At 50.7% G+C, this 16,430-nt stretch overlaps 1 protein-coding gene across 3 annotated transcripts in view; it reads right to left on the reverse strand.

The window, feature by feature from the left end:
• Positions 1-14,746, reverse strand: part of CD80 (CD80 molecule) — a 31,740-nt gene extending 16,994 nt beyond the window's left edge. The window contains exons 1-2 of one of the 3 annotated variants that reach the window (XM_008266820.4): positions 14,425-14,746; positions 13,014-13,355 (exon numbers count right to left, since the gene is read on the reverse strand). In XM_008266820.4, the coding sequence (XP_008265042.1) occupies positions 13,014-13,110 (97 nt within the window). In that variant the 5' untranslated portion in view covers positions 13,111-13,355; positions 14,425-14,746. 3 annotated transcript variants of the gene reach the window in all.
• Positions 14,747-16,430: the final 1,684 nt, after the last annotated feature.

Here is a 16,430-nt window from a genome sequence, read left to right on the forward strand (position 1 = left end):
CTCTGTTTGATTATTTTGGTCTCAATGATGTTGGGTGTTTGTATTGTGGTAAAAATTACAGAATTTATCATGTTAACCAAGTTTTTAAAAGATTGATTTATTTATTTGAAAGGCAGTGTGACAGAGAAAGAGAGAGATTGTCCATCCATGAGTTCACTCCCCAAATGCTGAAAACAGCCAGGACTCAGCCAGGCTGAAGCCAGAAGTCAGGAACTCTAGCCGGGTCCCCACATGGGTGGCCAGGACCCAAACACTTGGGCCATCATTTGCTGACTCTCAGGGGCTTCAGCAAGAAACTGCATCCGAAGCAGAGGAGCTGAAACTCAAACTGGCCAGTGGTGACACCTGCTACACAACATTGCCCATCCATTCAGATGGTAACCATTTCTGAGCCTACGGTGCAGTGATGTTAGGTAAAACTGTACTTTTGCGGTCATTCACAGGCACAGGCAGAGTGCCAAAAACTCAAGTCAGCTGACACACCGGTCCCCAGCAGACGGATGCTGAGGGAGGCTAGGCTCCGCCCTATTCGCTTAGGCCTCGCACTGTGAGCAGTGTCCTCCCACAGTGTGCAGCTCCGGTGCCACCCTCTTCACATGTCTGTGCTTCTTCTTGTTGACTCTGACATTGAACATGGCCCTGGGGCAGCGCCGTGTGGCATCCCTAAGCAGCAGGAGGCTGTGCTGTGCCTTACAGAGACGTCATTGTGTTGGATGAGCCTCCTGCAGGCTGGAGTTACAGAGCTGTAGGATACAAGCTCAATGTTTCTGAATCAATACTAGATGCTAATTAAGGTGACCTTCAACAGAACTACATATAAAGCAAAGTGATGCACTCACCAGCTCACCACAGTGTTGTTATGAGAGGCTCACGGGGGCGTAACGACCCTTTCTCTCCTCTAGGAAAAAGGGGTCAGGAACATGCATTTGGAGGTTAAGTAGCAACTCATTTCTTTAGAAATTCCTTTTTTTTTTTTTTTTTTTTTTTTTACTTATTTGAAAGGCAGAGTTACAGAGAGGTAGGGCGGTGGGGGAGGGAGTGAGCTGTCGCCTATCTGCTGTGCCAGGTGGAAGCCAGGAGCCAGGAGCTTCTTCCAGGTCTCACATGTGAGTGCAGGGGCCCAAGCACTTGGGCCACCTTTTGCTGCTTTCCCAGAAGCATTAACAGGGTGCTGGATCAGAAGTGAGGCAGCTGGGACTCGAAGGGGCACTCACAGGAGATGCCAGTGTCACAGGCAGTGTATGCCACACCACTGGCTCCCTAGAAATTCTTTTAAGAGACAGAAAACAGATACCCCAGGAAAGCGCACTTAAAAGAAAAAAAGGTTTATTTGAAAGGCAGAGTTACAAAGATGCAGAGGCAGAGAGAGGGAGAAGTCTTCCTCTAGCAGTGGCTTTGCCCACTACGCCACAGTGCCGGCCCCTGGCAGCCTACTTCTAAAATGCCTCTTCCGGGGCCGGGGCTGTGGCGCAGTAGGTTAATCCTTCTCCTATAGTGCCAGCATCCCATATGGGCGCCGGTTCTAGTCCCAGCTGCTCCACTTCCAGTCCAGCTCTCTGCTATGGCCGGGGAAGGCAGTGGAAGATGGCCCAAGTGCTTGGGTCCCTGCACCTGCATGGGAGACCTGGAAGAATCTCCTGGCTCCTGGCTTCGGATTGGTGCAGCTCCGGCCGTTGCGGCCATTTGGGGAATGAATCAGTGGAAGGAAGACCTTTCTCTCTGTCTCTCCCTCTCACCGTCTGTAACTCTACCTCTCAAATAAAGAAATACAATCTTAAAAAAAATTTAAAAATAAAAAAAGGCCTCTTCCTTGGCTCTGTCCCCTGCTCCCTTGCTCAGGTGGTTTTCGGCCAGCACTGCCCAGAGGAACAGAGATTCCACCGTGTAGACCCAGCCCCTGGAGTCAGGGCCTTCTCCCTTTCCTGTCTTCTATGTCCATGTTCCCTGAGTCGCTTGCGGTGCAGAACGCCTCGCCCACAGCTTTGCACCTACATACGTCTTCATTAAAAATTCACAAGTGTGGCATGCATTTTGGCCATTCTCGAGTGCCTGGGACCTCCTCGTGGCAGCCCACCAGATGGTCCATCTCTTTTAGGGATGCCACCTACAGAAATTCATCCAGAATCTTCCCTTTCCCTGCATCTCCATATGGTGATCACCTTGGGCGTTAAGAAACATGGAGTGGGGGCTGGCTCTGTGGCACAGTGGGTAAAGCTGCCACCTATGGTGCCAGCATCCCATATGGGTGCTGGGTTCAAGTCCTGGATGCTCCACTTGCAATCCAGCTCCCTGCTGATATGTCTGGGAAAGCAGAAGAGGATGGCCCAAGTCCTTGGGCCCCTGCACCCGTGCGGGAGACCTGGAAGAAGCTCTTGGCTCGTGGCTTTAGGTTGGCCCAGCTCCGGCCATTGCAGCCATCTGGGGAGTGAATCAGCAGATGAAAGATCTCTCTCTCTTTCTGTCTCACTGTCTGTCTGTAGCTCTGCCTTCTAAATAAATAAGTTGATTTTTTTTTTTTTAAAGAAAGAAACATGGAGTGGCATCTGCTAGTGTCACGCCTGTGTATAGTCAGATACCACGGACCAGGAGTCAGGGCCAGGGACAGGATCCCACAGTGAGGCAGGGAGGAGGCCCACTAAGAGACGTGGATGTAGGCACCAACCTGGGTAACACAGTGCACTCAGCCCAAGGACAGTGCCCATCATGGGGAAGGAAGCTGAGGCCTCGAAGGGACTTTGGGGTCACTGGTGTCGCTGGCCTCTTTCAGCGATGGGAAAGTGCGCCCTGGGAAGGAACCTGCTCCAGGTTCACTCTGCGCTGTGTTTCTTGGCCCAGGCTTTTAGGCCCCTCTTCATGTTGGCCGGTTTCCCAGCTCTGGGGTAGATAAGCCAAGGCTGCCCCAGCCCACCCCGGCCCCACCGTGAGTGCTGGCTTTGAGAGGCAGAGTGCTTGGCCCCCACCCCCGCCTGTGCTGACCCCGTGGGCCCAGGCTGCAGTGACGCCCCTCATCTCTGTCCACCCAGGACCACGGTCGCACCTTGGGTCTGCTTCAGCCCTCTCAGCTAACCCGTGTGATTCCTATGTGCTGACTTTATCTCCCTTGGCTACCTGCAGTGCAGTGGATTCCTCATCAGTACGTCCTGAAACACCAACATTTCAGCACGTGCGCTCCAGCACCTTGTTAGCCCCTAGCACCCACACATCCACAGCAGGATCCCTTAGCGGACTTGACCTCCTGAGTGTCTGCTTCTCAAGGGGTGCTCCCTCCTCCTGTACCGCGCAGGACCTGATGCAGCATCGCAGTCAGGAGCACACCCTTCACAGCCGGCCTCACTCCCGCCTGCGCCATCGTGCTCTGTCTTCCCTGCCCCATGTCCCAGGGCCACACAGAGCCCCCCCAGCCCCCCCAAAGAAAGCCAGTGTTTGGGTGACTTATTTCGAGGTCCTCTGTGTTCTTGGAAAGCAAGATCAAGGGGCTGTAGCACTTTGCATCTCAGACCTCCGTCACCCTGGAGATGGCTCGGCCACCGCAATTAGGAAGTGGTTTGGGCATGGCGAGTATTTACACAGCAACCCGAGCTAACTCAGAAGGATCCTAGGCCCCCCGCTTTGGGCGACTGTGCCGAGCGTGGCCAGTCCCTGCTGCAGGAGTGTTAAGTGATCGGGGAAGCAATGAAGGGCAAGCGAAGCTATGATCGCTGAGAATCCAGCTGCAGTGCCGACACGCTTCGGGACACAAAGAAAGCAAAATGATATGAAGAGGCAGCGCACACTGTGTGTTCCTGACTTGCATTCCAGGCCCAGCTCGGCCACTTGCAGAATCAGATTCAAATTCCAATGATATAAACAGAAAAGGCCTGCGTTCCATTTTTCTCTCTCCCTCTATCCTTCCCCAACCCTGCCCCTTGGCTTCTTCCTCTTTCTCGGGCGTCCTGCCAGACGTACAGGACTCTGGCCTTGCTGGGGCCAGACGGATGCCAAGACAGAGAGCAGCTCCCTCTGCTGGGGCCCCGAGTCCCCGTTCCCACCCAAAAAGAAGGATGCAGTATTTTGAACCAACTTTTGACATGTGGTGACTTAGCACAAGAGCAACCACAACTGAAAATGAAGCCATCTGATTTCCATGATGGCTCCTGAGGACTTTTTGTCCAGCTGTCTGAGGAGAAGTGTGGGCGGCTGGCAAAAGGTCACGGCGCACCGTCAATGGGCAGCTTACGCTTCCCAGGCGAGGTCCTCTCACCAGACAGCCGGTGCTGAGGAAGAACCAGACCCAGAAGAGGAACCAAAACTCTGCCGGGCAGTTTGCAAATTCCCACAGGGACCTGCTTCCATGCCCAGGGGCTGCACCGCGTTCAGATGGTGATGAGAACACAGCGGCCGCACCTCTGCAGGGTTTCGGGGTGCTCCAGTGAGGCTGGAGGGGAGAGGCGGGCCCCAGAACTGTCAGCATGACCCCCTGCAATCTGGGTGACTTGCAGAGTGTGTTTTCACAGTATACAAATGGGCATCACAACACCTCCCCAAGGATTTAAATGAGATACTGCACGCACAACTCCTTCCCGGGACTGGGAATTAAAGGAGCCACATGGCCCAGAGACCCCCGAACTCAGGCCTGCCTCCCTGTCCCCTTGCATCTGCCACTGTGGTCCTGATGTCTTTCTTTTCAAGCTTCCTTCTGGCTGGTGCCTATTTGCAGCCACGTGTCACTTGTTGTCGGGGAAATGCATTGCTGGCAATTTGGTTGTCATGCGTCCCTCCTCAAGTGTTTAGTGCTTACAACAACCTACCTGGTGTGGCCCACTGCACACCTAGGCTGCTGGTGTAGCCTACTGTTGTTAGGCTACATGCCTGTATGTCATGTCACTGTACTGAATACAGCAATGATAGATTTTTGTGTATTTAAACAGAGAAAAATGTACAGTAAGGGGCTGGAGCTGTGGCATCGTGGGTAAAGCCACTGCCTGTGACACCGGCATCCCATATGGGTGCTGGTTCAAGTCCCAGCTGCTCCATTTCCTATCCAGCTCCCTGCTACTATGCCTGGGAAAGCAACAGAAGATGGCCCAAGTGTTTGGACCCCAGTACCCATGTGGGAGACCCAGATGAAGCTCCTGGCTCTTAGCTTCAGCCTGGCCCAGTGTTGGCTACTGGGGACATCTGGGGTGTGAACTAGTGGATGGAAGTATCTCTCCCTCTCTCTCTGTAACTCGGACTTTCAAATAAGTAAATAAATCTTTATTTTTTTAAAAAAGAAGAAAAGGTGGGGCCAGTGTTGTGATGCAGTGGGCTAAAGCCCCAGCCTGCAGCGCCGGTTCGAATCCTGGCTGCTCCCGTTCCAATCCAGCTCTCTGCTAATGTGCCTGGGAAAACAGTAGAGGATGGCCCAAGTCCTTGGGGCCCTGCACCCACGTGGGAGAACCAAGAGAAGCTCTTAGCTTCAGGTGAGCTCAGCTCTGGCCATTGTGGCCATTTGGAGAGTGAACCAGCAGATGGAAGACCTCCCTCTCTCTCTCTCTCTGTCTCTACCTCTCTCTGTGACTCTGTCTTTCAAATACATAAAATAAATCTAAAAAAAAAAAAAAAAAAGAAGAGGCGGTATAGTACAAATACAGTATAGAGAGATCTAAAAGGGTACGTTGGGTGGGGTGCTTACCATGAATGGAGCTTGCAGGCCTGATAGGTGCAGTGGGCACGCTGGTGAGTGAGGGTGTGTGTCTGTGAGGCCTGGTGTATTCCTGTGCACCACAGTGGAGTTTTTAAACACTGCTTTCTCAGGCTACACTTAACTCATTAAACTATTTTTGTCTTCCCTCAATAATAAATTAAGCTTAACCTAATATAATATTTTTACTTTATAAACTTTAAAAATTTGTATTGCTTTGGGTAATGACCATTTAAAACACACATTGGTACAACTGTACAAAATATTTGCTTTCTTTATATCTTTATCCTGTAAGTATTTTCTGAAGATTTTTCTTGGTTTACTTCCTAAATGGCCACAATGGCCAGGGCTGGGCCAGGCTGAAGCTAGTATCCAGAAGCTTCATCATGATCTCTCAGCTGGGTGGCAGGGGTCCAAACACTTGGACCATTTTTTGCTGCTTTTCCTAGGCCATTATCAGGGAGCCAGACCAGAAGTGGAGCAGCCGGGATACGAACCGGCACCCATATGGCATGCAGGTAGTGGCTTAACCCACTACACCACAATGTTGGCCCCTAAGCAATTGTTTTTTTTTTTTTTTTAACAAATATGCAAATGCACACAGTAGCCTAAACCTCCCCAGGGCTAGGATCCTCGGTGTCACTGCCTTCCACCTCCACATGGTGACCCGTTTCAAGGCCATGCTAACCTTGTGGGAGCACCATTGTATATGTGTTTGATCATTGACCGAAATGGCATTATATGTCATGAATCTACATATAAGTATATACAAAGGTACTTCAAAAAGTTCAAGGACAACTGAAATTAAAAGATGATATATATGCCGGGGCCAGTGTTGTGGTGCAGCAGGTTAACCTACTGCCTGAGATGCCAGCATCCCGTATAAGTGCTGGTGTTGAGTCCTGGATTTTCTACTTTTGATCCGGCTCCCTGGATCCTCCAGCAGTGGAAATGGCCCAAGTACCTGGGTGCCTCCCACCCATGTGGGAGACCTGGATAGAGTTCTGGGCTCCTGATTTCAGCCTTGCCCAGCCCCAGCTATTGCAGGCATTTGGGGAATGAACCAGCAGATGGAAGACATTCTCTCTCTCTCTCTCTCTCTCTCTCTCTCTCTCTCTCCTCGTCTCTCCCTCTCTCCTCGTCTCTCCCTCTCTCTCTGTAACTCTGCTTTTCAAATAAATAAATAAATAAATCTTTAAGAAAAAAAAAGGATGAAGTGGATTTTCATGAGCTTTTTAAAGACCCCTTGTATACAACATGCTCATATGATTACCCCTGGGGTCGTGAGAGCAGGGGCTTGGTCTGTTTTGTCCAGAGCCACATCTGCAGTGTCCACAGGGCCTGGTGCTCAGCAAACATTTCCTGAGTGCACAGCGGGCACCAGACAATGAAATCTGGCTCCATCTGCTGAGGGGCAGAATCACAACCTTGAACAAGTTGGTTAACCCCTGTGGGCCTCATGAACCACTTCTGCAAAATGAGCATGCTGTTATCTTCCCTACTTCACACAGTTCTCACAGCACTCATGCAGCAGCAGACGTAAAGGGCTGTGAGCTGCAAAAGGTGTACAGTCTTAATGGGGCCCTTCCTGCCCTGCTTTGTCGAACCACACCCAGGGTGGAACCAGCATCACCATGGTAACTGGCCGCCCTGTGGAATCGAGAGCCCAAAGGTGGTCAAACAGGGACAGAGGTGGTGAGAGAGAGGGAGGGAGGAGGCAGAAACGGAAGGCAATTCTGCTCACCTCTCTGGGTGGATGTGTGTAAACTGCCCCCCATCTTTGTGGCTCCCTGGGGACACTCCGTAGTATTAGCCCCCAGCCCTGGCCTGTCCACTTCCTGCCCTGACTGCTTCAACTCTCCACCACTAATGCCCAAGGGAGAAGCCATTTGCCAACCAGTGCAGCGACCGCTCGTTTTTAAACACATAGCGGGTGCCTCAAAAACTGAGTCTACCACTCAGCCATAAGAATAAATGAAGCAGGGGCCAGCACTGTGGCACAGTGGGTTAAAGCCCCAGCCTGCAGTGCCAGCATCCTATATGGGTGCCAGTTCAAGTCCCGGCTGCTCCACTTTAGATCCAGATCCCTGCCAATGCTCCTGGGAAAGCAGTGGAAGATGGTCCAAGCCCGTTGTGGCCATTTGGGGGGTGAACCAGCAGATGGAAGATCTTTCTGTCTCTCCCTCTCTCTGTCTGTAACTCTGCCTCTCAACTAAATAAATAAAATCTTAAAAAAAAAAAAAAGAATAAATGAAGCATTGTGCTAAGGGAAGGAAGCCAGGCCCCAAACACCACATGCTATATGATTCCATCTATAAGAAATGTGCAGAATAGGCAAATTCATGGAGGCAGAAAGTAGATCTGCGGTTACCAGGAGACAGAGGGAGGGAGGGAGAAATGGGAAGTGGCTGTTCAAGGGTACAGCGTTTTGTTTTGTTTTGTTTTTTTGCAGCGATGGAAATGTTCTGGAATTAGACAGTGGTAACGATTTCACAACGTTGAGCATATGCTAGAAACCACTGAATTATACACTGTGAAAGGGTGAATTTTATATCATCACAAAAAAGAGTACAGGGAAAATGGGGAGATATAATAATATAAAAATGAAATTTAATATGGTCATTTCACACAGTGGTGAAAATGCCACTCGGAGTGGCATCGAGTCCTGGCTCCACTCCTGATTCCAGCTTCCTGCTAATGCACACCCTAGGAGGCAGCAAGTGGTGGCTCAAGGAGTTGGGTCCCTGCCACCCACAAGGGAGGCTTGGATTGAGTTCCAGGCTCCTGGCTTCGGCCTGGCCCAGATTTAACTGTTGTGAACATTTGGAGAATGAATCAGTGGATGGAAGCTCTCTCTCTCTCCCTCCCCCTTTCTCTCTCTCTCTCCATCTCCTTCTGCCTCTCCCTTTCTGTCTCTCTGCCTTTCAAATAAACTTTTTTTTTGAAAAAGCAAATGTCCTTTTTTTAAAAAAAATAATACAATATAATGTATAGCTTTAAAAAAAAAACTCCATCTAGAAAGATGTCAGTCTCCTAACACATGAGCTGGGCAGTGTGGATGCAGTGGCTGGGCCAAAGCACCCTTCTGGCAAAGGTGCACAGTTTAACCACTGAAGTGGGCAGGGAGACTGCCCAGAGACTGGCTGCTGCCTCACCACTTCCCCTGAGGGAGAAAAACAGGTGGGCACAGTATCAAAAATTCACCAAGTGGGGCTGCTGTTGTGGCGTACTGGGTTAGGCTGCCATCTGTAGTGCTGGCATCCTATATGGGCACCGGTTCAAGTCCTGGTTTCTCCACTGCCAATCCAGCTCCCTGCTAATGCACCTGAGAAAGCAGCACAGAATGACCCAAGTTGTTGGGCCTCTTGCCTGAACCTTTGCAGCCATTTGCAGAGTGAACCAGCGACGGAAGATTGAAATCTCTCTCTCTCTAACTCTGCCTTTCCAATAAATAAATTAACCTTAAAAAAGGCAGAGTTAGAGAGAGAGAGAGAGAGAGAGAGAGAGAGAGAGAGACAGAGACACACATTTTCTCTGAAGAAACACACAGTACAAATAGGAAGAATAGCAAAGACAGGTGAGCATAGAAGTCATCTACCATGCCCCCACCTGGAAACTTCACCATGGCTGGTACGTACACACTCTTCCAACAGAAGTGACCCCTTTGGACACTTCTAAGCTTCTGATTCAGAAAGCAGCCTGGGCTCAGTCAGGGTCACCCTGGGCTGGTGCCAGCAACACAGGGAAGAGAAGGTGCCTGTGACCCGTGGCAGCTGGCAGTGAGTTTCACGTCGCTCAACCTTCTCTCCACTGTAGTCTCAGCTCACTGACACAATCTCTGTGTCTGTGACTTTTCTCTCTTCCTCCCCCTAAACAGTAGTTATATCCACAAAGTGCTCAGGGACCAGAAGAGCTGTTACCAGGGTGATGATGGTGAAATGCCTCCCTCAGGGGACCCCTGGGCCCGCCACCTTCTGACAGCAACACGGGGGTGCTCGTGCGTTCAGGGCGGTTCTGTTAATAGCAACACCTCGGGGCAATCTCTTCGCTTTCTGCTTGGTATCTGCTACAGACTTACGGACCCAGGATTTTCCTGGGATCCCATTAAAGGACCCCAGCTCTGAGGGCAAAGCCACACCACGTTGGCCCCTCTGCCTTACAGTCACCGGTTTCCGGAGTGCACAGTCAGGTGTTCCTGTCTCTGTCAACAGTGCACACCAGCCTGGCAGAGGGGAGAGGCGGGCTGCTCTCACCCTGTGCCAGAGAGAGGGGTCACTGCTTTGGGTGCCCGTGGCTGGGGAAGCGCAGAGTCGGGGCACTCTGGCTGCAGTGTGCCTTCTTGACCCAGAGCCAGATGGGAGAGCCCAGCGCCCTGAAGCTATGTCCTCCATAATCTTACTCCACTCTGTCACTCAATCTTGTCTCCCGCAGACCATGCACAACTGAAAGCTATGCTCCAGTCAGAGGCCCTTTCCAACCCACCCATTTCATTCTGATTGATTCCATTATTTTCACGAAAACCCTCACCGTGTTCTGGAAGCACTAAAACAGCCTGCCGATGGGTTTCGCACGATCACGGCAGCCGCCCTACCAGCCACTCTTTACGCTTCAGCAGCAACACTTTTTTTTTTTTTTTTTTTGAAATGTCATTAAAGCTTTCCTACCCAAATTAAAGATTTACGGTCTGGCAGTATCAGCATTGCCTGGGTGCTTCTTAGAAAATGCAAAATCTCAGGCCCCTTCCCAGACTAACTGAAGCAAAAATAGCATTTCCAAACAGTAGGTGAACTTTCTATTTCACAGCAATTTCAGATTCACAGCAAAATTGAGTGGAAAGTCACCGAGGGTTCTCCTATAACCCTCCCCACATATGCACGGCCTCCCCCACCATCAACATCCTACACCGTGTGGTGCATTGATGCCATAAGTAAGCCTACACTGACGCGTCGTCATCATCACCCAAAGTCCATGGTTTGTGTTAAGGTTCACTCCTGCTCCTGCACATTCTATGGGTTTTGACAAATCTATAGTGACCTAGATCCATCATTATAGTATAATGCAAAATAGTTTTACTTCTCTAAAAAATCCCCTGTGCTAGAAATTGCATTTTAATACTCCCCACCCCCACCCCAGTGATTGGTGTGCACAATTCAAGTGCGAACAGCACTGGGATAGACTGAGCTCCTTGTCTCATAAAGCAGATTCCTGACTGTGGCCTTCAAGCCTGGGGGCCTGGCTGCTCCCACTGCCTCCTAGTCCAGCACTGTCTTCCCTGGGGCCCTGCTTGCTCTCTCACGTCTGTGCTTCCCCCATGTGACAGGCCCTGCCCTCTGGAGAGACAGTGGCTCGGGGACAGCACTGGTCCCTTGCTTGCAAAGTCCTGGTCCCTGTTACTCATGCATCCTTGAGTCATCATTGAGTTACTTTTCTTCTTCCTCCCAAAGACCTTAAATTCCATAAAGATGAGAGCCGTGTCCATTTTGCTCATAGTTTGTCCCCAGGACCAAGAAAAGCATCCTGTACATAGCAGATGCTCGATGCCTGTCAAATTAATAAAGGATTAAGCAAAAGAATGAACACCTGTGTCCCATGCAGCCTTGCCCCTGCGCCTTGCCCAGGCTGCTGGCCTGCCCAGATTTCTCTGTCACCCGTATGCCTCCAGCTGCTCCAGCTCACCCTCGTCCCTCCTTTGCCAGAGTTTGGGTTTTTACAGCCAGGACCCAGCACAGCATCACTCTTTGCTTGTTTTCAAAAAGTTCATGGAAAATGTATATTAGGAAAATTAAGCATGGATTTCAAAATATCTGTGCACCAAAATAAATGTATTTTTAAAAATGTTGCCTTTCCACGAAATGTTCGAAGTACTCTTGTATATGGGTTAGTTTTCCTTTCCCAGGCAACCTATGCAAACCTCTTTGGGGACAAGAATCCCAGGCACAGCCTCTGTGGTGCCCCTGGAGCACGCACACTGTGTGTTCAGGTGTAAGGAGTTCACGGGCTGGTTTGTTGACTGAGTAACAGCAACAGTAATATCTGACTGGAGCCGTGGGACAAGGGGTTTTCCTAAACCTCTTTCTTTAGCTCAGAGCTCATCTTTTTTCATTTGCCTCTGACTATAATTTTCCTGGGACAATTGCTAATGTCTTGGTTTCATTTCTTTTGTGTGTGTGTTTTCGTTTTCCTTTTTGTTGTTTCTCTCTCTCTCTCTCTTTCTCTCTCTCTCTCTTCTTCCCTTCTCTGTCCGTCTCTCACACCCCCTTCCCCCAACACACCCTCATTTCCAGGAATTCCACCTGTATGAATTTCCTTCTACATATTTTAAACTCCCCAGAGAAGTCTCTTTGGGGAGTGTTTCCCTGCCTTCCCATAAGAACGCTGTAACTGTTGGAAATGTCATATAACCATTAAATATACACAAAATCTAACATGAAGGCTGTGAAGCTTCAACCATGGGTCTCCTGGCTCTACAACAGTATACAACAACAAATTTGACAGCTCAGGACAAAAAGTTGAAGACCACTGTGCTCAGGCACTCTCCCAGCCTCCAAGTCTTCTTCCTGGAGTTCCCGCCCCGGCTCCCGTTGCCACACAGACACACCGTGGAGATTCTGGGCTACGCGAAGGAAGCAGCTTTCAAGACCAGCACCTCTGCAGACTGGAAAGGTTCCGGCTGGAACCGGATCTCCTGTTTGTATTTGGGAAACCAGCAGGCTGAGCCCTCCCATCTCAACAGCACTCCAAGTCCAGCACCTCCTACAGCCACCGAGGCTGGAACAAAAGCCCCTGGATGTCCAAACATTCTTTGAGAGACCCTAGGTAGTAAATTAAAGTCTGAGACCATGAATTTGTCAGATGCCAAAAGACCTCAGCATCCAACATGGAGGAACACATATGAAGAGAAAGAGCCGGCATTCGGAAGATTATATTCCTCAACCACTCCCCTTGCCTTCGAATCGGAAGGCTGAATTTTAAAGGAAGACCACTTTAGCCGAATGGTAGAGAAATCTAGTTTGGGAACCAGATCCCTAGGACAACACCCTTAGCACGATACAGAATGAGAGAGAGAGCACCTGGCATTCATGCAAGTGGCCACAACTCTAAGCTGTGGCAAAATGAGCTTTTGGCTTTGTTATGATAACCCTGTCCCCACCTGGATGCTAACTTGCCGTGTGACCCTAAGCAGCTCCTCTAACCTCTGCGGAGCACAGTTTCCTGATCCCGACACTGGGTTGGAAACACCCAGCAGCTCCCTTCCAGTTCATCGGGCGACAGAAGGGGGCAGCAGAGAGAACGCCGCCGCCTCTCTCCCCACTGGCGCAGTGTCTCAGTTAGGTTCCCGCGTGCCGCTTACCTGAAGAGAAGTGGAGACCCGCCAGCGCCAAGAGCAGGCAGAGCTTGAGGTGTAGACACCTGGGCAGTGGAGTTCCCGGCCTCAGCGTGTGGCCCATGCCTCCAGGTGCTTAGGTTGGAAAATGAAAGCCAACAGTTCAGAGCCAGTAAGGCTGGACGCCTCCGGGGTACACGGGGCGCAGAGCGAGGCAACCGAGAAGCCTGGAGGTGCACACCAGGCAAGGGCAGAAGACGATGCAGCTGCCCCTCGTAGAAGGCTCTGTGCTGATGTTTGCCAAACACACTGGCGAGAGATTGGAAAGGGTTCCTGGGTCTCCAAAAGTTGTGGATTTGTTTTCACAACCTGAAAAAGAAAAAAAAATCGGCATCACCCAGGAAGGAGGGGAGGTCTGCTTCCTGGGTTCTAAAGCTCTGATTGCCCGCCTGAGCGCATCTGGGATCTTAACCTGGGAGACCTCTACGTAGGGCGCCGCCAGGAGGGGCAGCTCTGAGGTGACCTTGCCCGCGCCTATTCCAAGAACCAACCACAGCTCTTCTGTGAAACAGCTCTTGCTTCACAGATGTGGCTGACTTTATTAGAAACACAGAGAACTGTAAGGACCCTCGGCATCCGTCAGCCAGGCCACGGAAATTCCAGCTCCCTTCTGGACCATGGTACTGAAAACAGAGCAACCAGCACAGCTGGTTGTCCGAGTCATCGGACAGCATTTTTTTTCTAATTAATATAAACATGGGAACACAAGTGTCTCTGTTCTTCAACCCTTCTGCTCAAAGAACCTGTCCTAAAGGGGCGCGGGGTCTCCATCGAGACTAGTGGGAGACCAGCAGGTCTCCATTGCCAGTAGGAAGGGAGAAACAAGACGCACAGCCAACATTACTGATGAGCTCATGGGCTGCAGTGTGAGTAAGTTTTTTGTTTTGTTTGCCAGTAAATCTATCAAAACTGAGAAATGAAAATGACCGTGGCACTGTCACTCTCTCCGGGCCCCTGCACTGCTCAGCAGGAGCTCCGTCTCCTCTTTGAAGCAACCCCCGCCCCCCCCCCCCCAACTGGAGTGCCAGCCAAGGCCCATGCCCTGATCGGCACCATCTATTTGCGTCAGGGCTACCTTGGAGAGATGTATTTACCAGAAGTTTTCTCGCTGGACAGACTCAAAGTGGTCCTGCAGAAATAATCTTTTCTGCTGCCTAGGAAATTAAAAAACAATGGGCCATCCTTCTAATGGTGATTGTCCAAGTGTGTTGGGACTCTGTAGGCTCCCATGGGAATAAGAGACCCCAGCGGGCTCCGCTGAGACCAGGCATGCTTGCTAGAGGCAGGAGTGATGGGATGGTTGTTTAGAAGGCAGCCGGCTGTGGGTAACTAGTTCTACCCACTTATCCCCTAATAAGGCGACGGTCAGTGTACTTACTCACAAGTTCTTCTTTTCCTTCTGCGTTAACAGTCAAAGGGTGAGGCTGTGTCTCTGAGATGTTCTTTTCTCGCCGTCTCCACGATAATGGCAAACCACTCTGTCTTTCTTCGAGTGATATATCAGAGAGGTGGTATTTCCCCTCCCGACTTCCTTTTACTTGGTAGAGAATCTGAGCTCCGCCAGCCCAGGACTGGGTAGGGCGTCTGGTCTGAGGAAGCTCCCTCCGCCGCGCTCTCCTCTGTCACCTCCTTAGAGGGTGTGGCCCGGGGCGAAGCACCCAATAGCCCTCTCTGCTCCCCATCGACAAACTAACAAACAGGAAATCTTGAGGACCTTGGGCAGCTGGGCCAGGGCAGAGGAGAGAACATGCCCCAGTCGAGGGTGGGGCAGCTGCTAGTTTTGCCTGGGCAAAGTCTATAAGCTTTAAGGAGGGACTGCTTCTGCACTGCTCCAGAGTTCTGCTTTAGCAGCCAGAGTTTCTCAAACCTAGTCACTGTCCAGCCACTACAAGAGGTCAGCCACAGGGCCGGCGCTGTGGCGGAGCAGGGAAAGCCGCCACCTGCAGTGCCTACATCCCATGTGGGCGTCGGCTCAAGTCCCAGCGGCTCCACTTCCGATCCAGCTCTCTGCTATGACCTGGGAAAGCAGCAGAAGATGGCCCAAGTCCTTGGGCCCCTGCACCCACATGGGAGACCCAGAAGAAGCTCCTGGCTCCTGGCTTCGGATTGGCTCAGCTCTGGCCATTGCGGCCATTTAGGGAGTGGACCAGCATGGAAGACCTCTCTCTGCCTCTCTGTAACTCTGCCTTTCAAATAAATAAATAAATACATCATATATATATATATATATATATACACATATGTATTTGGTACACATTTTGGAGAGCGCTCAGCTCACAAGATCCGCAGACCCACTGCCTCTGCAGAGGGGGCAGATGCATTGCAGTCATCTTTGCCACGGTTGAGTGAAGCTCAGGTGTGCACCATGGTGGCACCTAGGGATGGGGGAGTGAGGAGGACTTGAGTCCCACCACCACCTGTTTTCCCACCAGCCTTCCAGTGCCCTTCTCTGGAGAATTCTGGAGCATCTGGGAGTGAGCAGCTGAGCCACACCGGGCCAGCCGCCCTCATGCACCTTGCCTGGCATTGTACTGCTCAGAGTCTGCTTTGGGCCCTGCAGGGGCTTCTCTGCTGCCTTGGCATGGGGTACCTCTGGGGGTGTTTGACTAAGCAGTTGAGAAGGTCACTGCTCGTAGGGGCTGGATGTTAGTGAACAATTGTGTCAACCTTTGGTTTTCCAGGTAGAGAATTTTGAGAGCTAATGCATGAGGCTCCTGGAAGGCCTTGGATGGTGGAGTACCAATTGCTTTCTGAGGGGCAACTCGGGCAGGCTTCTGGGTATGGCTTCCCCTACCCCGCACTCCTCCTCCCCTGCTTCAGGTTCCCATGCCAAACCACTGAAATCAAGTTTCCAAACAGACCACTTTGCTCTTTGTTGCTAGCTTTGCTCTCTGGAGAATCCAGGCTAAGACAGCAGGAACAGTCAGGATGGTAGAGATACAATGGTTTTCCTTCTGAAATACATTTTTTTCGAAACAGAAAGGTGAGTCAAGTTAGAGGGGAAAAAAAAGAAAATGATAGTCAATAAGGTGTATGAATGTGGCAAACATTGGGAATACGGTTTCAAAATGAGTGACATGTTGACTTAAAGCTATTAGAAAACAAACTTTGCTGGGGGGAGGAAAACCACAATTTGAGCTACTAATGTTTTTCAGTGTTACCAAGGCACTGAAATCCCGTGAAATAAAAAGCCAATGGATAAAGGTGGCAGTGTGAGGCTTCTGGGTGTGTGTAGATGAGGAGCCAGGGAACCCTTCCAAAAGGAAGAGAAGCAGAGGAGAAAAGCTGCCTGTGTTTCCTGATTGTACTGAAGTTAGGATCAGGCCTGCAGCATGGCCAACACAGGCCCTCTCACTAGAGGGACTGTGTCCTCAGGCCCAGCTA

Source organism: Oryctolagus cuniculus, chromosome 4 (assembly GCF_964237555.1).
Source record: "Oryctolagus cuniculus chromosome 4, mOryCun1.1, whole genome shotgun sequence".
In the NCBI taxonomy this organism is placed as follows: domain Eukaryota; kingdom Metazoa; phylum Chordata; class Mammalia; order Lagomorpha; family Leporidae; genus Oryctolagus; species Oryctolagus cuniculus.